At 29.3% G+C, this 25,040-nt stretch overlaps 2 protein-coding genes across 2 annotated transcripts; both read right to left on the reverse strand.

The window, feature by feature from the left end:
* Window positions 1-8,987: 8,987 nt before the first annotated feature.
* LOC105787531 (DNA-3-methyladenine glycosylase 1) lies at window positions 8,988-10,059 on the reverse strand. The gene has a single exon (XM_012613961.2). The coding sequence runs from the start codon at window positions 9,971-9,973 to the stop codon at window positions 9,098-9,100; it is 876 nt and encodes a 291-aa protein (XP_012469415.1). The 5' UTR covers window positions 9,974-10,059; the 3' UTR covers window positions 8,988-9,097.
* Window positions 10,060-13,948: 3,889 nt separating this feature from the next.
* Window positions 13,949-15,248, reverse strand: LOC105787532 (GATA transcription factor 18). The gene is made up of 2 exons (XM_012613962.2): window positions 14,599-15,248; window positions 13,949-14,499 (listed from the first exon to the last, which is right to left on the reverse strand). Exons 1-2 carry the CDS (start codon window positions 15,055-15,057, stop codon window positions 14,248-14,250), a joined length of 711 nt encoding a protein of 236 aa, XP_012469416.1. The 5' UTR covers window positions 15,058-15,248; the 3' UTR covers window positions 13,949-14,247.
* Between the last annotated feature and the right edge of the window lie 9,792 nt (window positions 15,249-25,040).

Raw genomic sequence — 25,040 nt, forward strand, 5'->3', positions numbered from 1 at the left:
GTTTTGGTGGTTACTTTAACTTTTAGCCAATTAGAAGTTCGGAAATATGTACATTTTCAACAATCAAATCATGTTACTAATATTTCATTTTATATCGCAATAAGAATATGTTTAAGGATTCCTTAAGTTGATTAGGTCTTAACTCGATTAGTATAGATATTGTTATCAATGCAAGAGGGCGTGGGTTCGAGTGTGTTAAAGCGCATTATCCTCCCATTTATATAGATTGGGGATGGACTATAGGTAAATCTAGACATGTGTCAAAAAGAACATATATGATCAAAACTTATAATCAAATTATTCAAAGTAATAATAGGGTTTTTTACAAAATTATTATAAAAAATAAAAAATAACCAAAAAATTATAATTTTTTTATTTACCAAAATATACCAAAAAAACAAAAAATAGAAAGAAAAAAAAACCTAACAACAGCCTGATCAGGCCAATCACATTGGCGGCACCAAAGGAGCCAAAGAGATTGGCGGCACCAATGGTGCCAAAGGACTAAAATGTAATTATCTGCAGTTTTAAGGATCTGACATGCAAATTTACCATTTTGAATTTTGAAAGTGAGTTGCTGCTGCGGGGTGCACTAAAATTGAAATGTGGATAATTGTCTTCTAAGCGCTCATTATTTATTATTTTCTTTTTGTTCCCCTTTAACTCACTTTTTTATTTAATAAACAAGCCCTCAACCTATTTTTGTAGTTAAATAAGCTCTTAATCTATGATTTTTACTCATAAAAGCCATTTATTTTATTATTAAAGTAAATATATTTTACCTAATGTAAAACTATTTAAAAAGTAAAAACTAATTCGCATTTTATGTATTATTTTGGTAATTTGATGAGAATAATTTATAATTATAATTTATTTTTCTATTTGGGTTACGTTTATGGGTGATCGGTTTTATTATTACTTCTAGTTTTTCAATAAGGCATGCACGGTATTCTATTAATTTTTAATCAAATCTAATATTAGTTAAGTGATAATTAAGATACTTAGAATTCTAATTAAGTAATAATTCTATTTTAATTTAATAAATTATTCTCATTTAATAACTCTATTTTAATTTAAAATTTAAATTAAAATAGTTTATTTAATTTTTTAAATTAAAATAGAGTTATTAAATGAGATTTAGGGTTTAGAAAAGCTGATCACCCATAAATGTAACCCAAATAGAAAAAATAAATTATAATTATAAACTATTCTCATCAAATTTAGTAAATTTTTAAATAAACTCTTCTCATCAAATTACCAAAATAATACATAAAATGCGAATTAGTTTATACTTTGTTAAATAGTTTTACTTTAGGAAAATATATTTACTTTAATAAGAAAATAAATGGCTTTTATGAGTAAAAATCATAGATTAAGAGCTTATTTAACTACAAAACAGGTTGAGGGCTTGTTTATTAAATAAAAAAGTGAGTTAAAGGGTAACAAAAAGAAAATAATAAATAAGGAGGGCTTAGAAGGTAATTAGTCACGTTTTAATTTTAGTGCGCCCCGGAGCAGACTTTCAAAATTCAAAATGGTAAATTTGCATGTCAGGTCCTTGAAACTGCAGATAGTTACATTTTAGTCCTTTGGCACCATTGGTGCCGCCAATCTCTTTGGCACCTTTGGTGCCGCCAATGTGATTGGCCTGATCAGACTGTTGTCAGGTTTTTTTTTCTGTTTTTTTGTTTTTTTGGTATATTTTGGTAAATAAAAAATTTATAATATTTTGACAAATAAAAAAAGTTATAATATTTTGGTTATTTTTTTATAATAATTTTGTAAAAAACCCGTAATAATATGAAGAAAACTGGAGAGTAACTGAATCCAAGCCGTCAAGCTTACCCAATACTCCCAACCTACCTCCCCTCGTTCTCACATGGAACATTAGTACAACTCGCAACTAAAATATCTTAGATAGAAAATGGGCAACAAACAAACTATTTAATTTTGTTTTTTTATTTGTCAGCGGGTTAACAATGAGAGCTTTTAAAATTGATAAAATAACAACTTTAACTTTCAACATTTATAAATTATGGCAATTTAGTCTTGATGCTAAAAAAATCAATCTTAACACTTACACATTGAGTATATTTGTGGTCTATTTTTAACCTTAGCGGGTTAACGGTGATAGTTTTAAAATTGACGTGATAACAACTTTAGTATTTAATATTTATAAATTATATCAATTTAGTTTTGATTCTAAGAAAATTTAACCCACAACATCTATACATTATGTATTTTTTGTAGCTTTACTTTCCTTTATGTAATTAAGGGTTAAATTTTAAAAGAATGAGAAAAAATAATATTTATTATCTTGGACTTTAGGGTGTTTCTATTATTTTGTTTATTTTCAATCAAATTTAGCTGTAAATTGATTTTTTAGTTTTTTAAGTGAAAGATCTAAAAATTACTAAAAGGACTAAATTACACAATATTTATATAGTGAGGGTTAAAATTACTATTATGTTATATTTAAAATTTACCAACATTAACCAATTAATGTAAAAAACAAAATTAAATATTTATGTGATTGTTTTGTAATTTTTTATAATTAAATATATTAAAAAAAACTTTAAAACATGATTTACGAGAATATTTAATTGCAAATTTTGAAAATTTTAAAAAAGAAGAAGATAAAAGCATAAAAATTAGAAAGAAGACAAAATAAATAAAGGTTAAAGATTAGGGGAGTCACCCGAGTCTGTGAGTGAGTCAAATCAAAAACTGCACGCGGGTGGGAACCGAACGTGCATGATTTGAGTGGCCGAGTTGACGTTTTTGCATGTGGAATCCAACTACATAACCATGCTTCAAGCCTCATTTTGCCTTTGCTTTGCTTTCACCTTTGTCGCCTCTTAGCTTAATTTTGGATAAAATATAATATTAGTACTTATAGTTTGATAAAATTTGAAATTTAATCCATGTACTTTAAAAGTTAGAGACTTAATTATTTACTTTTTCAATTTAAAAATATTAGTCCAATCGTTATTATCGTCGGTAATTTCGTTAAAGTTTATCAACTTTAAATTATGCCGCGTTATATGAGGGCAGCTTAATCAATATGCAAAATTAATGAATTTTGACAAACAATACTTTCTATTTTTATGATTGGGCTGAGATTTTTAAATCTTAATTTAAGTACATGGATTAAATCTTAAATTTTGTCAAAGTATAGAGACTAATGACATATTTTAACCCTTAATTGTGTGAGTTAAAATAAGGTTATTTTTATTTTAAGGAATTTAATCCTTTATTTTGGGATTTAAAATGTAAGAGTGATTATTAATATCATTAATTTTTGTTAAAATCATATTAATTACAATTTTTATTACATGGCTATTAAATAAATTTTTATTTCAAAATATCATATAAAATTTAATAATTTTTTAACAATATTAAGTAAACTTAAATTTTGAAATTTAAAATGTAAAAGGACTAAATTTTTAAAAATAAAATAACGAAACTAACTTCCAAATATGCAAAAACTACAGGGACTTCAATAATATTTTAACTATACATTCATTAAATCATTAATCACATTCTTTCATCACACCACATGCGCCTAATTGCGGCTACTAATTATCATTTTGTCTACACTAATTAATTAGTAACTATAATATCAACTAGTTGGTTGAAGTGGTAAACCACGTTGCGTTTTAAGGAGGGAATCAAAGTTCAAACATTAGAGACGATATTATCGAGAGAAGCAACCACGAATCTTAAACATAAACTGTAAAATAATGTCCAAAAATCGATAATTCTTTTTCTTGAACATTAGTCTCATTATTTCATATTTCTGATACAATGCCTATAGTCCCTCCCCAACCCTTAAATAGAAAGATAATGCGCTTCAACGCACTCGAACCCACATCCTCCTGCACTGACTTAATTGAGCTAAGACTCGATAAACTTAAAACCCATAATTTGAAAAGCTAAAAGAACTCAATTATGGGTTAATAAGTCACATCGAGATTACGTGCATTGCTGATTAAGTATTCACAATGGTAAAACAAAATGTTCAACTTTAATATCCTTCATCTTAATCATATCGAAGATTACAAAATCTTGCTAATTAATAAAATACTTTTTTCTCATTATTATATAGTCCAAACACCTTATCATATGAATTTGGAAAAAATTAATTTTCCAGACACTTTTGATGCAAGATTTTAGTCGGCAATCAAGGTTTTTTTTGTCCGTAAGCTATTTTTAGTTTAAAAATTAATAATATGATGAGTTTTATATTGATGGGCACTCTCAAATCCAATGAATTAAAAAATATTGTCGATCGAGTCTTAACTCGATTAATATGGACATTGTTGTCAATATAAGATGACGTGGGTTTGAGTGCGCTGAAGCGTATTATTCTCCTATTTATGGGTTGGGAATGGGCTATGAGTGGTTGTCAAAAAGAGCAGATATCATCAAAATCTATAATGATATTCTTCAAAAAAATTACTATATAATAATCTTTAAAAAAATATAGTCATAGAACATTTGTTGACAAACCGATTTTTGTTTAAGGGAAAATTTTCGGTACACTGTTTTTTAGTTTTTGCAAGCACAGTTAAGGAATTGATAAGTGTTTTATAAGGGCATAATAAAATATTTTAAAAAAATATGTGACAATTTTTTAATAGTACTTGTGGAATAAAAAAAATGTACACACCAGTGTGCACGTTAACCTTTCTATTAATACTTTAATTAATACCTTATAAACTAATGTGATTAAATCATTTTTTACTTAAATATTAGGATTAATTGCCTCTAATATTCTCTTGCTGGGACTCAATTTTAAATTACTCTTTCAGCTTCAAGACATTTTAATTAAATTATTAATGTATCAATATTATAATAAATAGGTCCTTCATCAACCTAATCATCAGCTTAGGTATTAAATGTTAGTTCAAATTTAACGTGGGCATATTTAAAAATATACAATTGCCTAAATTGATGGTTAGATTAACAAAGAGACCTGATTGATACAAGATTCATATTTCGAGAACTCAATTAGGACGTTTTAAAGTTTATATGATTTGGGTTATAGTTAAAGGACATTAGTATGTTGCGGATTTAATCCCTGAACTATTATTTGGTCATTTTTAGCCCCATACTTTTTTAATTTGAAATTTCGATCATAACCAAACAATAGCCGATAAATCAACTAAGTTAAATTTTACTATTGTCGCTATCTTAGGCTACAAACATATTATTACAAGTGTGATATCATGTTAACTTGTCATTCACATACTACTTTTAAAAAATCACATCGTTTTAGTTGTTGGATTTAACGACTATCATTCAAGACAGAATTAAAACTTCAAAATTCAAAAAAGTATAATAACTAAAAATGATTAAATTGGAGAACAAAGACTAAAACCACAACTTATACATGATATAAGACTAACAGCATAACTTGACCAAATGTTATTCTTTGGTTTAAGACTGGAATTTCAAAATTAAAAAAATATAGAGAATGAATTTGTCCAAATAAAAAATAAAACGATTGAACCCTATATGTTGGTCTGACGGTCAAGGTGTTCACCGCCCCAAGTGTGATCTGGGTTTGAAACGCACTAGTCGCGTTGTTGTTAAGGCTTTGCCCTCCTCTCGTAATTCACCCAAAAAAATGCTTGTTATTTCCATATGTTACTCGTAAAAAAGCTAGCTAATAAATTTACCAATTGTCATTTGCGTTAAGACTAAAATTTTAAAATTTAAAGAGTTTACGGCTAAAAATGATCAAATCGAAAAATACGGAGTAATTTGTAATTTAACACATACTAAACTTTAGGGTTTGGATACAAAAGTTAATATAAAATAATTAATGCGAAACTTTTTGCGGCCTTCTAAAGAAATTGGAATTTCTCTAAATGGTTAATTTCTGAACTTTTTGCGGCCTTTATGGTTAATTTCTCTAAATGGTTAATTAGGTAGATAATTCTTGAGACATGATTTTGGTGAAAAATAACATAATTACTGGTGACTTATCTTTTCTAAATATTATTTTTATTAAAAGAATTTAGAGAAAAACAAAATTACAAAATTTTGAGTTAATCTAATGGTATAATTACATATTGACCCTTCCTAAAATTTAAAATTCAAAGTATTCTCCTAAAAATATATAAATTCAAATCTAAATCCTCATTAAATTTGAACCATTAAAATGCATTGAAAATTTTTGTAAGTTTTGTTATAATATATGTAGAAACTCGATTTTAAATTTGTGATTTTTTTAACCAAATGGTGAGATTTCGAATTAAAAGGGAGGATGATATTTAGATACGAAAGCTTCAAATACCTTGTGTGCATCGTTTTTCTGTTCTTCAGTGTTTCTTCGATTCGAGTTTGCTTTTGCTATATCTCGATGCTTTAGAGAAATTCTGCGAGAATTTTCACATTTGTGAGAGTTTGACTGACTCGGGCAAGTTTGAAGCAAAAAAATCGTCTAAGGCCGCACGAGTTAAGATACTAAAATTCTAGCCCTATGACACATGGCTTTATCTTAAATGTAAATTAGGGTTTACCTACTTAATTCTAGAAGTGTAATTTAATCTGACTCTAAAAAGTTGTTATTTTCCTATTCTTATATGATGTATAAGTTGTGGATTTAGCGCCTATACTCTAATTTGGTCGATTTTAGTTCTTGCATATTTTAAATTTTGAAATTTCAGTCTTAATTCAAAAATTAGTTGTGAACTTAGTCAAGTCAAATCATGTTATTATTCCCATGTTATGTGTTGTAAGTTTAGTTCATATTATCCAATTTAATCATTTATAATCCCTATGCTTTTCGATTTTTAAAATTTCAATCCTCACTCGAATAAAAATCCTTAAATGCATCAACTAAAATGACGTAAATTTTTTTTTTGTGTCGTGATATTATACAACTGGTAACGTGTTTAACGTATAAAATATTAAAAATAATAAAATTTAACTCAACGAATTTAACCATCCTTATCGGGTCATAATTAATATTTCAAAATTTAGAAAATACAGGGATTAAAAATGCAAGAAAAAAGTACAAATAAATCCAAGAAAAAAAATTGTCAGTTCATTGGTTAAAGCCATTAGACATGCAGCCGCTAAAAAGAGATGAAAAATTATCAAAATAAAGGCCTCTCTCGAAGGAATATAAAAAAGCATGCGTGTCGTCTGATTCGTAGGTGCCGAAAGCAAACAAACAACAACAAAAAAGAACATGTTCTTCAACCATAATCATTCGATTTATAGCAGACATCAATTTTTGGTATTTGACATATAATGTTTAATGTATTCTTTTCTTGTCTTGATTCGTAACAAAATTATTCGTTAAAATATTTAAAATGTATTTAATCGGATTAAAGATTAATGGGTCGGGTTAGATTCGAGTTATAAATTTACAAATTTATTCATATTTATAAATGTGCTTATTTTAATATTGAACCTGATTTTTTAAGGTTTTTAGAATAAAATTGGTAGTTGAACCAATCAGACCATCAATTTTCTATTTAATCGGTTCAATTGAATGGATCAATTTTTTGGTCCTATTGAATAAATTATTAAAATATTTATAATAGAGAAAATCAGTTCAATTGCTCGACCCCTTATCTCAAACCGATACCTCATTTGATTTCTGGTCTAACCAATCCGACCGATAAATTGGTCCTATCAAAGTTAAACAATGCTCATCTTTTATTCTCGTGGATGCCTTTATGTGGGGGGTTGAACAAGAATAAATCGGGTTGTGTGGCTAAGGATATGCAAAACAATGAGGCCATATAAGGTGTCGGAACTGAGTCTTCGGGATATCCAGCAGACTGGTATTAGCGTTTGTGAGGGCTTGCGAGTTGCAAAGTCTGATTGGTATCCAGCAGTTGATGGTTGAGGTTGATGCTCTTTTGGTTGTTCGCTTTCTAACACGACTGCCTAAGAAGAGTCGTCTATTTGGCTCTCTCATGATAACTGTTGGACTCTGATACATGAAGGATGAGTGGTTGATGTGTGACATATTCTTCTGCAAAATGATTCTTGTGAGCCTTTATGTGAGTTGGGCTCCAAACGAGTTGAGCCACTCGCTGGATTTGTATTGCTTGAGCCACAATCATGGGCTTTCATGGATTTGAACTTAGCTCCATTTCTTTTGATATACAGCCATATTTTTAAATGAAAATTTTGGTCTGTATTAAAGCTAAAAATCTCTATCGTAAATTAAAATTTTATTTGATTAAAATGAAATATAAATGTTAAGAAAATAAAATTTTAAAAGTGCTATCTGCACTAAATATTCATAAATTATTATATAAATTTTAAATTCATACTTAAAACTTTAAATATTCAAATGAATTTTAAAAATATTGTGAGCGTAATTGTAAATACGTTTGTACTTATTGCATGTATAGTTTGAATTTAACACATTAAAAAAAGTTGTAACATATTTTTAAAGGATTATTTTTAACACGATAAACTTAAACTTATCTATGTAGTTACCGAACATACGTTTTATTGTGCTTCACATTAATTATGAGCATGTTAACGCCCAAGCTAATGGTGGATTTAAAAGACGATTAATACAATATCCATACTAAGGTTACTTGAACTAGATCAGACTGACTGGTCGGATCGATTGGATGGAGATTCAATCAAGATATTAATTTAGAGAAGAGCATTAAACCAGTTAACTCGAAAATTGGTATGGACTGGTTGAATTAGGAAAAAAAGTCAATTGAACCGAGCAGTTGATCCAGTTGAACCAAATATTTAATATAATTTTATAAACTTGTAATGGTTTATTTAGTTGAGCCTACAGACGATTGATTCGATCAAACCAATTGAACAACGTAAATTAGTGACCTCATCGATTTGACTACAAATTCGATTCTAAAAATCTTGACCTATACTTTGAGTGCTCTAGACCAATTTAAACTTTTGACAATAGTTTAAGGACGAATGGTGAAATTAACTCAAACCCTTATTCTCTAAGCTAAATCAATGAAGAACTATCATGAATAAACATTAAACAGATCGAATTAACATTGAATCCAATAACACTAGAAATTACAGGCAATTACAGAAAAAGTTGCAAACTTTCAATCCTAAAAACTTTTTTTTTCTTTCAAAACCCTCCACTTTGATCATCTTCAACAACACCCTGAGCATTGCCATTATTCCCTTTTGTAGTTTTAGCTTCCATAAGCCTCCACATATACCAAGACCCAACCGATCTATAAGGCCTCCATTTCTCACAAATCTGTTCCATTTGCATTGGTTTAGGCAAATCCTTTAACCCATACAAACACTGCACCCCTTTCCTTACACCAAGGTCACCGACCGGCAAAACATCAGGCCTGTGCAACGAGAATATCATGAACATGTGGACTGACCAAGGACCGATCCCTTTCACCGACGTCAACATTCGGAACAACGTTTCATCGTCCGCCGTGAGAATCAAAGTGTCCGACAAAAACCCAGTCGAGAACTTATCGGAGAGGTCGTGGAGGTAGCTTGCTTTGCGAGCGGAGACGCCGGTTTCTCTGAGCTTTTGTGGGGTGAGAGAAAGGACCCTGTTCGGAACGACGTCGGAATGGGTTCCGCATAGGGAGACAAAGCGGGTGTAGATTGAATTGGCCGCTTTGGTGGCGAGTTGTTGGAAGATTATGGATTTGGTGAGAGAGAGGAAGGGGGAGTTATTAGGGGAGAGTTTTGGTGGGGCATGGGTTGAAATGAGGGCGGCGAGGAGAGGATCGGCTGAGCGGAGGTGGTTAAGAGCGGCGTCGATTTCGGGTTTTGTTGATAGAGATTTAGGGATTTTTATGAGGGGAGGGTGAGGGGATTTGGTTGGGTCGTTGTCGACGACGGTTGCAGTGGTGGTGAGTTTTCGGATTTTGCGGGACTGGAATGGGATTTTGGAGGACGGTGTGGGGTTTTCACGGAGCTTTTTTACGGTGGTTCTAGTGGTGATCCCGGTGGTTTGCGGCGGAGGATGGTTCATGGTTGAAATTTGTTAGCGTTTGGGCATTTTGGTGACAAAAGATTGTTGGACCGTGGGTGGGTTAAGTTTTCATAGTCTTGGGTTCTTGCACATCAAGTAATTAATATTTTTATTGAAAAAAGTCCAAAACTTGAAAACAAAAATAAAATAAATGGTTAGTATTTTACAAATATTATATATATATTTTATTCCGCAAACAGTTTTAAAAAATTATAATTTTTAAAATTATTATTAAAATAAATAGATTTTCAATTGTTGATAAATATATTTGTTTTTTTATATAATGTTTAGAACTATCCATAATTTCTCTCTAACTCAAATAAGAAGATAACGAACTTCAGCGCAGTCGAACTTAAGTCCTCTTACATTGACAACTATATCCATACAAATTAAATTAAGATTCACGCCAAAATACGTAATTTTAAATTTTTAATAAATATAAATCAATAAAAATAACCTTAAACAAACAAATATTAAAAAAAAATCTCACATGAATTAAATCAACAAAAGAATTGATGATTGCGAGACAATCTCTGTCTACAAAATTTTAAAAATTTGTGGGGTCTTGTTTGGAGTTGCTTATTCCAAGGTTGAGTTTATCCTTTAACATCCTTTTGGTAATTAGTAAATAAAAAATTATTTGGAATAAATATAGTTTAAAAAGTTAAATGATTTTTTTTTAAAAAAATTGGAATATCTGAGAATATTTAAATTCTACTTACAAAATTAAAAAAAATCTCACTAACACCAAATATTTACATTGAAATAATTAATTTAATTTTCACTTCGTGGTATATTTTTATGTAATATAAATTAATTTATTAATGATGTTAAATATGTCTTAATAAATTATATGGTAATGCTTAGACCTGATCACGAGTTGAGTTATTCCTCTAGGTTCGAAAGCTTCCTTGAAAAGTGGAAGGGTTTAGACCCAAAAAATAGGTTTGGATAAAAAATAATGTATGTTTTCTAAATGGATCGGGCCTCGGGTGGAGTTTTTTTGTCCGATCCCGGCTCGAATAAGCTATTTTGCTACCATTTTGCTATTATATTGCTACATTTAGTTGTTATTGTTTGGATATTGTATAACTTTTGTTTTATTGTTAATTTTGCTACTATTTTAGAGGCATTTGCTTGTTAAGTTGCAACTAGTTTAGTATTACTTAAGTATAAAGAATTTTTAATCTATTTTTAATTTGTTGGGAAACATTTATTTTAATGTTTTTAGTGCATTTGACAAATTATATTTTAAAATATATATATAACATAATCTGAAAAAATTAATACAGGTAAGCTGGGTTGGACTCAAATTTAGTATTTTTAATTTAGGTCGGACTTGAGAAAATTTTTAGGCCAATTTTTTGGATAAAACCAAACCCGAGCTTAAAAAAATAAAATTTTATATCAACTCGAACCCAACCCGACTCAGGCTTAGTTTGGATGGCGGTGTGTTTAGCTCCGGTGAGGTTAAAAACAGCGGTGGCTGTGAGATTAGTTACTGTAGTAGTGAGATTGGATACTGTAACGGTGAGATTAGAAACAACGGTGGAGTGTGTGTTTGGATTCAAACGTAATTGTAGCGGTGAGGTGAGAATAGAAAATGACTTTTAAGGACATTAGATTATAATTGATATATATCAAAAGTTTTTAAATTTATTTTACTTTTATAAAATTATTAAAATATGTGAATTTATAAATTCATTTAATAAAATATTAAAATGTATCTTTTAATATTCTATTTATTATCCTATAAATTAACATATTTGTATTTATTTAAATGATAGTTATAACATTAAAACAGCTTAATTGTCTTATTTTCACACCCATATGAAAAATAAAGTGGTAAAAATATTACCCACTGACGTTTCTTTTTGTTTACTGGTGCTTAACCCTCCAGTCCAAAATTTCCTCACCAGTTCGTTGGAGGATTTTCACTGACCAAATTTGGATGCTATCTAAACAGGTATATGTGGTGCGATTGCACCAAAATCAATAGTAAACGTGCTTCACTGATAGTAACTAGGCATCCAAAGGAGCCCTCAATCCCTGAACAATTTTAGTGACATGAAAAAAAATCATAATCATTTGATGAATTTCAATACCATCCGTTATAAATTCAAATATTTTTAATTTATGTAAAGTTTTAAAAATTGTCTAAATAAATCATATATAAATGTTTTTTAAAATGGTCTGTGTGAAGTTAATTTTAAGCTCTTTCAATATTTTTTAAAAATAGAGGTATTAGAACTATAATTAGACCAACTTAAGAAAGGTAAAATTACTATAAAGGCTCGCGTAGGAGTCGAATTGTATTGTCCCTCTACTTAAAAAAAGGTAAACTAATCTTTATTTATCAAATTAAATTACAAATCGATTCATCTATTAAAAAATTATTTATTCTTATTGTTGAAAACTAATCAATGTACGTCAATATGATATATTTAGTCATTCCATCAACCAAAGTACATTTTAACAATATAAAAGGATGCACTTTTTAACAGAAATGAACGATATACTCTTTAAACTAACGTACAAAAATCAATTAACTCATGTTTAATAAAAAATTAAAATACAATCTTAACTTTTAATACCGAATCCTCCGTGCTACTTTTACCATGTAAGAAAAAGGGTGGTTTTTGCAAATGCATAATTGGGTTTCCCAAGGTGTGCATTAGAGGCCATATTGACGGTCAAGATCTCAAGAATATGACCATATCAGTACCTGTATCGGTTTTGGAAAAGTCCAAACCGGCAAAACCCCAAAAGGTCTCTAAAACGACAAATTGCATTACTATGTGTTCTGAACCGAACAGTGTCCTCTCCGGCTCAGAACAATCACACATTGTTAAACACAAAGCAATTGGTTGATCAGATTTCTTATCAGCCAGAAGAATCAAAATGTAATAATTCTTATGACAATGAAATGAATTTGAAAAGATAAGCAATAAGGGTCTAGTTTTGTTTTTAGCCCCTATATTATACTCAAATTTTCAATTTACTTCATCTATTTACAATGTCTGACTGATAACGCTGTTAATTAAATTTTTTTACCTGATATTTGATCACAGAGAGCCAATCAACAATATTCAATCAATAGTAAATTTACATCTACTTGAGGCTTTAAAAAATCATGTGTCGTCAGTTATGAAAGCACGGGCGAAGCCAGAAGTTCGATATTGAAGGCCAAAGTATAAAAATTGGTTAAAAATAAGTTAAATTGAACATAATTAGAAGGGACTAAAATTAGAATTACTCCATTTAACCAAAGAGGGTCAAGGTCCTTGTCAGCCCTAATGCAAAATTATATTTGGTAATAAAGGTGTCAAAATGTAAGATTATAAGGTGTAACGTTGGATATGTTACATCATCTTATTTGGCTCATTTGATTGGAATATAATATTTTAAATTTTGATATTTGGTTTATTAAATTATTTTTGCTATAGAATTTATTTTTTAATAAGTTTAGTTCTTTTAATATTTTGTAGTATCGATTTTCATAATTTTTCTTATAATTATTGTTTTATTACAATTTATGTATTAATAAATAAATAAATTATATGATGTTGAAACTAGAATTATTATTTTATTTCAATTAGAATTAAATTTTATTTGAAAAAATACAAAACTAATTAAAATAAAAAAAATAAAGATTAAATTTATCCAAACACACCTTAATGATATCGGAAATAACATGGTCAAAGTAAAAGAATTAAATCTTGAATTTTTGCAAAACAGAAAGGACTAAAACCAAATTAAACCAAAAAACTTGTTTTTTAACTTTCTCTTTCAGTTGTGAAATTCAGAGAAATAAAAAAGAACCAACAAGTAAGAAGCAGCAGCTTCATATAACAGAGCCTCAGGTAAAGTAAACTTCAGTTCCATATCACATGAAAAAAAAGTACTTTTTTTTTTTTGCATATGTAAGTTAGCTACAAATTGTATATATATATCTATTACATTACATCAGGGAAATCAGTAATCAAATCCAACGGTCCTCAACATTTCATCATCCTCATCATCATGATCATCATATTCAAATGAAAGGAAGAAAAGGGATTTATAGGAAACTGGAAGTAAAAGAAATTAAAGTTAAAAGGGAGAAGAAAAAAAGAGAAAAAAAAGCAACTAAGAACATAGAATTATCCCGTTCTTACTCCATCTATAGAAGACAAAACAAGTTACACAAACTAAAAAAGGGAACAGTGATTTGCAGGCACCGCCATGGTCTTCACCGTCAATGGCGTTTTGGGTTGGTGGTGGTGGTTTTTTGTTTATCTGGTGAAGTCGTGAATAAGGTTTGTTGGTCTATCGGTAACGTTGAGTCTCCAAGAAAGGAAAGGATCGCCGTCTTCGATGAACTTGATTTCATTCACCGGCGATGAATAACATTGCATTGAACCCCATGAACTGTTGTTGTAGCCATGGTATTGCTGTTGTTCCGCTATTGATGAAGCATTAGCATTTGCAGCTGAAGCTCTTCTTTCTTCCTTTTTGAATCGAATCCCACAAGCATTACAAAGCGACTGCCAAAACATTAAAAATCTAAATCAATAAAGACAATATAATATATGTATATGTATATGTATATAGATATAGAAATAGATATAGATATAGATATATACCTTTGGACCTCTTGGACCGTTCCTCCAAAGCGGTGTTGAAGTAGTGTCACAGTTGGCACAACGACGAGCCAAAAGAGGATCGTTGCCTGAACTATTATTATTATCATTATTACGGCCAGCTTTCGTCGTGTTCTTGTTTCGCACCAAGTCCCAACACAAGTTCGACATGCAAGAACCGCCGCCTCCGCCGCCGGAGCGGCTTTCACGGCGTGAAGAACGCTTATAACCGTCGTCTTCAACGAGGCGGGTCGAAGGTGTTCCTAAAGACAAAGTGCAATCAACAGACGAAGAGGAAGAAGCGAAAGGGTACATCACATCCGTTTCATCGTAACATGTCTGGTTCGCCGCCATTGAAAACATCATCGAGAACGAGTTGTTTTGGCTATGGAACAAGCCACCGCATGAACAAGGTCCACCCACCATGTTCCCTTGCGAGCTACTGCTACACCTATGCATCATTTCACTACTAAGATGGGGTTAAAGGGGGCAATGGTATGAGCCAAATGGTGTATAAACTGAGAGACCCAAAGTGCAATAATATAGTCTTTGAATGAAGAAACTTATAAGAGAGAGAGAGGGAGATATTGTTTGGTAGCTTTAAGAGCTAATAAAAATAGAGAAAAAAACCAGTCAGCAAACTGCAGTCCACGTTGTCGTGAAATGGAAATGGAGTGATGATGTATATGAAGTATATATAGCAATGAGAGAAAATAAAGGTGATAGACAGAGATGGACCCATGTTGCATGTTAGACCAGATAGAAATTTTTAAAAGAAAAATTACTCATTGGGTTAAGTGGTAAGTAAATTTTTTTTTAATTTTGATTAAATGCGGTAAAAGTATAGTAGATGTTTTTATATTAAAAGTCAAATCATATTTTAATATCGTTACTCGAAAATAGATAAATTAGTCTGTTAAAATTTTTATTTTACTATTAAAATTTAAAATAATTGATGAATAACAAGATAATTACATGTGACATATTATATATACCTCGTCTTTGACGTATAAAATCAAAATTTTAATCGTAAAGTACATAGAATTTTAATCAAAATTAATATTAGAGGATGAAAATGAAAATAAGAAGAAAGACAGTCTGTCACTGTCGATGTGGAGAATAAGGCTTTTTATTTGAAAAACTTTTAAGTCTTGGTATATGAAGCGTTTGTTTATTAAATAAATGGTTTAATTTTAATTTTGTTCCTTTGTTGTTTTCAAAATTGAGATTGAGTCCTTATGTTTTAATTTAGCATTAACTCATTTATTTGTATTATATCATTAATTAATTCAAATGATGACATAGGATTTTTTTTGTATTTGATGGGTGTTTTAGTAAAAAAAACTCTTAAGCATTTCGATCAAAAGATATTATAAAATTATAGTACCGAATTATATAAAATCGGATCTCAAATTTGAGCATAATAAAAGTATCAAAACCATAATTTAACCAAAAAAGAAAATGATCATAGACAATTGATTTTATTAGCACAAATGTTTGCAATTTAATCCATAAATTTCAACTACTCTTTTACATCATAACTAAACTGGCATTTAACAAATAAATTGATTGCAAGGCTTAGATTGATACAATCTGATACTTTAATACTCAATTGAATATTTTTAAATCTAAGGACTATCTAAAATATTAAATAATAGTTTCTAGATGTTTGATGGAATTTCACCAATTTGACCATAAGCTATGTCGTTTTTCTCACTTAGAGACCTAAAGTTTATTTGGTCAAAAGTAATACTCAAACTATAAATCTCAATATACTAAAAGAAAGAATATGATATCCAATAAGAACATACCAAGTAATTTTTTATTCTAAAATGTCATACCAATAAATTTAATAAAAAAATTATAATGTTAACAATTAGAGCTGAATTTTAAAATCCGAAAAGTGAAAGGACTAAATTCTTGAAAATAAACATATAGACTAAATTTCAATTTTGGTAAGAGTATAGGGACCTATGGCAAATTTTAACCTTTAATAAACGAAAGAATTTAAAATAAAAAATAAAAAGTTAGAGGGGGGGGGGCGCTGGTAACAAAGCAAAGGGGTTGGTCATTGAGTAGTCAAAAGAGGCCACGTGACTAGAGGGAACAGTCTTCCATGGATCTGCCTTCTCCGATCACGAGGCTCCTCCCCTCTCCAACCCATTACATGTAATACCTCTGTCCGTAACCGTATCTCTGCTCTGTCACTGCCACTCTCCCAAGCTAAATGGAATAGTTTCCTACCCACGCTCTCTCCCCGCGTCTTTCCTCCACGCTCCCATCACCATTTCCGATTTTTAAAATCCGTTATTGGCATGGTTCGTAATGGTTGATTGCAATTACTATGTGTGGTCTCCAATCTTAAATCTTAACATGGGCATTGGTAAAATGTATTTTGAAAATTTATCATTAAGTCCTCTAACTTTTTTAAAAATTTTAATTAAGCCCTCAAAAATTTTTAATTTTTCATAAGCTCTTCAAAAGTTATAATTAATTATTAATTAAATCCTCTGGAGTTTTCAAAATTAGGCTCTCAAATTTTTAATTAAATCCTTTGGAGATTTCAAAAATTCACTAACCCTCTCAACATTTTTAAAATTTTAATTAGACCCTCAAAATTTTTTAAAATTTATTGCCATGTTCTGCCACTTACGATGTGCTAGTTTTTCAATTATATTTCGATTATTTATTTATTTTAGTTTTTCATTTTTATTTTATTTTATAATTACTCAGATACGTATCTATAATTATGTTGTATCATATATGTACTTATAAACTCTAAGGAAAAAATCTAAATTTGTTTATCAACAACATTAAATCCCAATATTATTGTTCAAATTATCCCCATAAATATAAACATTTAGTAACTCCATTCTTAAGATAACTTTTTAAAATAAACAAATTTAAATACTGAATATTCAAGTAACGTTGAATTTGCTTCAAATAGAATCTAGAATATCCGAGTCAAAAATTCACACTATTCAAAATATTTTTACCTTGGGTAAATCAACTGTAAATTGACTCAGTATTTATTACCGTGCAAATCTATCCATATGTAGATCCTCTCTAAAATTATTTTAGTTTGGCTCGACATATATTTTGATCATTAGTTCAATTGTTCTTTACAATTCTTCATTCTATTCAAAGATATATTATCTCACTTGTACATGTAAACATTTAAAACTTAAATTTTATAGGTTTAGTAACTGATAAACTGGTAATGTATTATTTTTTATTCCACATTTAGCCTTAAAAAATTGTCATGTGTCTTTTTTTAAACATTTTACTATACCCATCGGCGGAGCGTGGGGCCCCCTAAAATGGTAAAGTTTTTAATTTAGGCTATTTATAATTTATAAAATTCCAAATTAGTAATAGTAAAATTACACTTTGACTCCCAAAAACTGATAAAAAAAATATAGGCTATTAAAATAATGAAATATATAATTTAATTCTCACCCCCTAAAAAGAAACTTTCAGGCTCCGCCACTGACTACACCTTTATAGGACATTTATCAACCACTGATCTTACTTGTGGAGTCTAAGAACTCCACTAACAGTGTACCAAATATTATTATTTTTATGCCATAAGATATTTAATTTATTATTTCGTATCCTTCCACTTCCGGAAAGGTATATTCAATTTTCAGGGTCTCATATGGTCCCCAACTCCGAACATATACAAACATAAGAATGTGATGTACCAAATTGTTTGAATTTTAAATTGTTGTTTTCAAGTTGGGTGTAGGAAACATTTAGAGAATAAGGTAAAAATTATGACAATGTATAGACAACCTTGATCTGGATTCTATGTAAATAGACATATTTCCTAATTCCCAAAAGAATATTGATTAATTAATTGTAATTAAACTTTAAAGTCTTCAATTTATATTTTAAATTTTAAACCAATGTCTAAATATTAAAATATTAATATTGTATCAATTAAATTATGCTCGTATTTAATTTTTAATATATATATTTAAAATTTAAATTTTTGATTATTCTATTTTTATTTTTAGGAATATAATCTCTTTTGCTCGATTTAATTACAGTTAATATTTATTTATTTTAGTTAATTAGTTAATCAGAGTTAAATTAGATGAATTCTTTCTATTGAAACTATTGTAACCTAAAAAAATGAACAAGTAAAATTAAAATGTCTAATTGTTGATTTAGTCCTTTATTATGTTCAAATTTGTAATTTATCATAAATTTGAACTAAATAATGACATTCTAAAAATATCAAGACAAAATTGTGCTAAATGGTAAGGTTGAGGCTTTGGGGATGTTGAGATTTGGAGCTCAAGTATCACTATATATAAACCACTTGTTTGTTCTCAATCTGGGTTTTATTCTTATTTAAGTTATATCATGTGTGACTCGTGCAGGGGCGTAGGTAGTGGGCTGGTAGGGACCTCGCCTCCCTGTAAAAAAAAAATTCATTTAGGCTCTTCAGAAATTCAAATTAGTAAATATAATATTGTACATTTGCACTTTACCCTCTTAAAAATGATAAGAATTTGATTAAATACTTTAAAAATTATAAAGATATAAGCTATTAAAATGGTTAGATTCCATTTTTACTATCGTAAAAATTACAATTTTATTTCGGTCTCCCCTAAAATAATTTTCTAACTTCGCCCCTGGAATCATGTCCAGATTGATATTGATCTATGTCTAATGACATAAATTTTGGTCTAATTGCACTGTGATTGTTTTATTTATCAGGAATGAAGCTAGAAATTTCGTTTAGGAGGACCAAGTTAAAATTATAAGATTTTGGAGGGGTCAAAACTAAAAAGAAAGTGTTAGAAAAGCTTAGATTAAGTTATTAACTTTAAGTGCCGAGGACCAATTATTATCTTTGAGCAGAATAGAGGAATCCAATTCAAAATTTACCATTTAAAAAACTACGGGAGAGAAAAGAATCGGATCGTCTAGAGATTGGTGAAGGGGGCCTTAATTCGACAAACGGGAAGACCACCGCTTTTCAAAAGATACTCTCTCTATTCCCACTTTGTCAGCCGAGGAAAAACCAAAAAATCTGCGATTAGCCCAAGACACTAAGCGTCGCATCTTTTTTTTCTTTTTGTCGCCACTTTCTAATCATTTTTTCCGCCACGCGCGACCCATGATTTTATGGGAGCTTGTTGCGTCGAAGTTTATAATATGCACGTGGAATACACGCGGAAAGGAGAAGAGTGGGGATCAATCAGATCAAGAATATCTGTTTATAAATGTTATTTTTAATGGAAAAAACTCTGGGATTTGCTTAATCATAATACATATCTAATCTCCAATTCCCAAACCCACACAGATCAATGATTTTTAGGGTTTTTTTAAGATACGCATTTATGTTTTTACATGCTGAAATTAATCATGATGTTATGTGGCTCTCTTTTGGATTTCGTGGGCTCCACTTTTGTCAATTAATCAAAGTATATCTATTAATATAAGTTACCGATTAACTTTTAACTCGATTAGTAAAGACATTGTTATCAATGTAGGAAGACATGAGTTTAAGTCGCTGAAGCACTTTATTCTCCTATTCGTGGATTGAGGAGGAATTATGGGTAAATTTAGGTATCACGTAAAAAAATTTAGATAAAATCAAAATCTATAATGAAATTGTTTTAAAAAACTATTAATATGAAAATAATTAAAAATTTTATGACAAGTATTTATTATTTTCTTTTAATATGTCATTTTTAGGGTTTAGGGTTTTAATTATTGTTATTTTAATTAGATATAGTATTTAGAAATTATTTTTTAATATGTGAACATTTAGAATATATTATTTTTTGGACAATATTTAAGAAGGGTTGGTGTAATTTTTGACTATTGAATTTGATAATTAGGTTGACGTGTAATAACATGACATCTTGATATTATGTCATTTTCATCACTTAAATATAACATACATGTGTGGGTGTGGGTGTGAAAATAGGAAAAGTTGATGTGACAAAATCTTAGAATGTTATATCATGGTACATTGTCAGAATCCAAATTCAAGGATCGAATTGAAAATTCTGATACTTGACTATCTACGAGTCAAAAGCATTGTTGGCAAATATTGACGTCCAATGACTTTGATGCCATAGGTTTAACCCTCATTTTGTGTAAATCATATGCGAGATGTTTCTAATTTGATTTTGACTTAAATTTAACCGTATGCGAGTCATATTCATAATTATTTCAGTAATTTGATTGCTCTATGTAATATTTGATTTTAATTATAATTGATTTAGATATGTATATCTCGTAATTGTAAGTGTACTTGTGAAGTTAAAAAATACATTTCTCAATGAGTCCATATCATTAATTGTTTAATTAATTCTCGATATTGGGATTTATATACTTATTATCGTCATCGTAAATTAATTGAAAATTTTCCAAATGACCAAATTTTAAAATAGAAGTCATATGTTAAAAAGGTCATATATGTAATTTAATTTAATTTAAAAATAAAATAAAATTCTCTCTTCTCAAAATTTGTCAAAATTTAATCAACAAAATTATTTAATTTTTATTATTTTATCAATAATTATTATTTAAAATAAACCTTGCTTTACTATATATATTTCAATATCATTTTGCCATTGCATGCCAATTGCCATGCATGCAAATACGTTAAACAAGGAAAATACTCCTTCAGCCATACTTTACAAACGGGTTTTTATTAACCTAGAAAAACGATTCGATAATACTGGAAAAAAAATAATCGCAAAGCAATAAAAAATTACGGGAAATTCATTAATGTTAAAAAAAATAATGCACGAGGTTTTCAACTACACATTTTAAAGAATAAACAACACTGTTATGATTAATGCCTATTTATTTTATTTATTTAACAAGTGAGTTGCACATCGAACTTTTTAAGTCAGATCAAACGGGATTCGGATGACACAACTCTGACAATTTTTTTAAAAAAAAAGAGAGATAAATTTAAACATTTACATATATTTATTAAAAAATTTAAAATAAATTGATAATCGAAACATTTAAATTATCAAAGTCTTTGGAACAGTACCACATAATGTTAACATTCCTCAAAAGCAACGAGAATACAACTGGAATGTCTCTTGGGAGACTGGGAAAATTTTTCCCTTTTGTTTTTTGTTTTTTTTTTGTTAATATTTAATTTCTTAAATTAAATTAAAAAGAAAAAAAAAGGTCTAAAAGAGTGGAGGAACTTGGGGAGTATTGGTCTAGTGATTTTGTTGTTGAATCGATGTTTCTTTTAAAAGTAATAATTAAAATTTCTAGTGGAAACGAAAAAAGAAGCAAGGTTTGAGACCCAAACAAAAAGTGATAATAATAAGGTTAAATTTTGTTATTTAATCCCTATACTATGAACGATTTGTAGATTTAGTCCTTATAATTTATCGTGGTCAATTTTACTTCCTGTACTTTTCAGATTTTGAAATTTCAATCTTCACCCAAGCCTTGGTAGTTAATATATTAAGTTACTGTTTGTACATAATACTGCAAAAAAATCAAGTTATTTCAATCAACAAAATTAGTGGATAATATTTTAGTTAAGTTTAAAATTTGAAAATCTATTAATTTGAAAAATAAATATAAAATCCGTAACTTATAATACGGAATCAATAACAAAATTCAATCTAACAGATTGAACTGCTACCGTTTATGTTAAAATTGAAATTTTAAAATCGACTAAATTAGACGATAGGGACTAAATCAATAGCGAACACATAACATATGGACTGGTAGCAAAATTTGATCTAATAAGTCGGCCTATGAAAGATAAGTTGTTGTCAGTATTATGACATCTACGGAACACTGTAACCTCCGATTGTCTCCTAACGACTCTAGACCCCCTAAAGCCATTAAGCCATTCTTTATTAATTTTAAATTTAATAGGGTTAATTTCACTAAACATCCCTAAACTATCTTCCACATTCTAAACGTTCAAAGTAATAGTATTATACCAATCAGGTCCTTTCATCATTCTAACCGTCAATTTAATTATTAAATGTCGATTTGGGTATACTTACAACCAATAAACACGAATGTACCCTATTGAATTAAAAATTTGTATCTGACATGTTAAAAAAATATAATGCCAATAAGATTTAGGAATGATGTTTCATTTTAACACGTATTTACAATCTGATTCACAACACTTTGAATATGCTCTATTTCATATTTGAGCTAGTGTTTAATACCCAAACTGATTGGCTTAGTTGAATACATGACCAGCTTGATATGATATCGATGTTTCGAGGACTCAAAATACTTTGAAATTCAGGGATGAATGCAAAATCCAGACAGTTGTTTGAATACTATTTTAATGGAATTAGCCACATAAAATATTAAGTCTCTATACTCTTTGTAAAATTAGAATTTAGTCCATATACTTTTATTTTCAGGAATTTAGTCCCTCTACTTTTCATATATCGAAATTCAAGTCCAACCTGTTAACACTATTGAAATTTTTTTATCGACATCTAGTTCATTATGACGTCATTTTTTTAGATACATAGTTACCAGATGAGTATTTTTATTTTATTTCAAAATGTTACACCAACAAATTTAAGAAAAACTTTTTAATAGTGTTAACAACTGGACCTGAATTTTGTAATTTGAAAAGTAGAAAGACTAATTTCCTGAAAATAAAAGTATAGTAACTAAATTCTAAACTTATGAAGAGTGTAGGGACTTATGACAGATTTTAACCTTTATATAAACGAGGGTAAAAAATGGAAGCCTCATAAGGAGGGTAGGAATCAAGGCTTAGATCTAGTCTTCATTGACCAATATGGATGCATGTCCTTTACGTAAACCAATATCCCTTTTTATCCTCCTCCAATTTTTTTTTCTTTTCCTTTAAAATACTTTGAATCTCTCAATGCATACCCCTTTCTTTTTCCCGGCAACCAAACAGATTTTTTCTTTTCCAAACCCAAACATTTTTTTTTATAATTTTAATGCCTTCTATCACACGATACGGGAACTTCCTTTTTTTCCTTTTGGTAAAATCATTAGTCACAACGTTGAATATAAACGGTCAAAATTCTCTTGTTAGTCCTTGTATTATGCATAAATTATGCATTTAATATTTGGACTCTAATTTGTACGATTTTAGTCCCTGAATCTTTTTGAAATTTGAAATTCTGGTCTCGATCCAAATAGTAGCAGTTAAATCCGTTTAGTTTAGTTTTGCTATTGGTCATGTACTACTTGTAACTTGTGGATTTAATTCATGTTATCCAATTTAACCATTTTTAATTCCTATGTTTTTCAAAATTTTAAATTTCATTCCCGACTCAAATGAATGTTGCTAAATCCATTAACTGGTTTTTCTTTTTGCAAGTATTATATGAAAATAGCAAGCTAACTACACATGTGATAATACTATGCTTAAAGTTGCAGATCTAATCCACGTTCTCCAATTTAGTTGTTTTTTGTCCATGCACTTTTGAATTTTGAAATCTCATCTTTGACGCAAAATGATAGCCGTTAAACTCATTAACTAATTCTTTTTGTAAGTAACAAGCGGGAAGAACAAGTTAACATGACATTACATACGTGATTAAAGGTGAAACCAAACAATTTTCTTGGGGTTAGGAATAAAGAATAAATGTTGGGGAGGGGCCAAAATGTGAATTTGCTTGTATACAACTTTATAATATTACAAAATTTAAAGAGGAAATATAGTAAATTTCTCATTTTTTTTGATGGGGGCGGTAATAGCAAAAAATTAACAAATTTAATGACTACCCTTTACTCATTGCTAAAAATAACGAAATTAAAAGACAAAGTACTCATTCCATAACATACATATCCAACAAGGACTAGTAAAAGAATTTAACCAAAACACTGAAATCATAACGTTGAAATATAAAAAAGCCATAAACAGTAGGGTTTTGGATCCTTTGCAGTAAAAATATATAAAAACAAACTCCATTAATAGGGTTATGGTACCCTATGGATCCTCCCCCCATTTTTCAACACAAGTTTTCTTTTTGTTGACTGGTCTTTTCCAATATCTTGTCTGCTGCCTGCATGCATATATCTTTATTCCCTTGGCCCCTTGTTGAAAGTTTTCTTATGATCAGCTCAGCAAGCTGGAGTTTCTTTGTGGCAGAAATTAAAATAAGTAAATAAATAGGCTTTGCATTTTTAAGTCGTTTGAGTTGCTTCTTCCACCTTCGTCCTTTGTCTCATTGATTTTGGGCAATTATTAAAAAGAAAAAAAAAAGTGATAATTTAACGTCAGATTCTTTGAGAAAAAATTGTTTTACAGTAAAATAAATAAATTTTCCAGTTTTAAATCAGTGCAAAGCTGAACTTTTTTTTCTTCTGATCTCTGCTGGGAATTTACATAAATTTGTGTATGTAAATATATATTTTTAATGGATTTTGAAGTGAAATAAAGATGATGAAGCAGGTTGGGGGTACTGTTAAAAGATCTTAGCCCG

The sequence above is a fragment of the Gossypium raimondii genome, chromosome 2 (assembly GCF_025698545.1).
Source record: "Gossypium raimondii isolate GPD5lz chromosome 2, ASM2569854v1, whole genome shotgun sequence".
NCBI lineage: Eukaryota > Viridiplantae > Streptophyta > Magnoliopsida > Malvales > Malvaceae > Gossypium > Gossypium raimondii.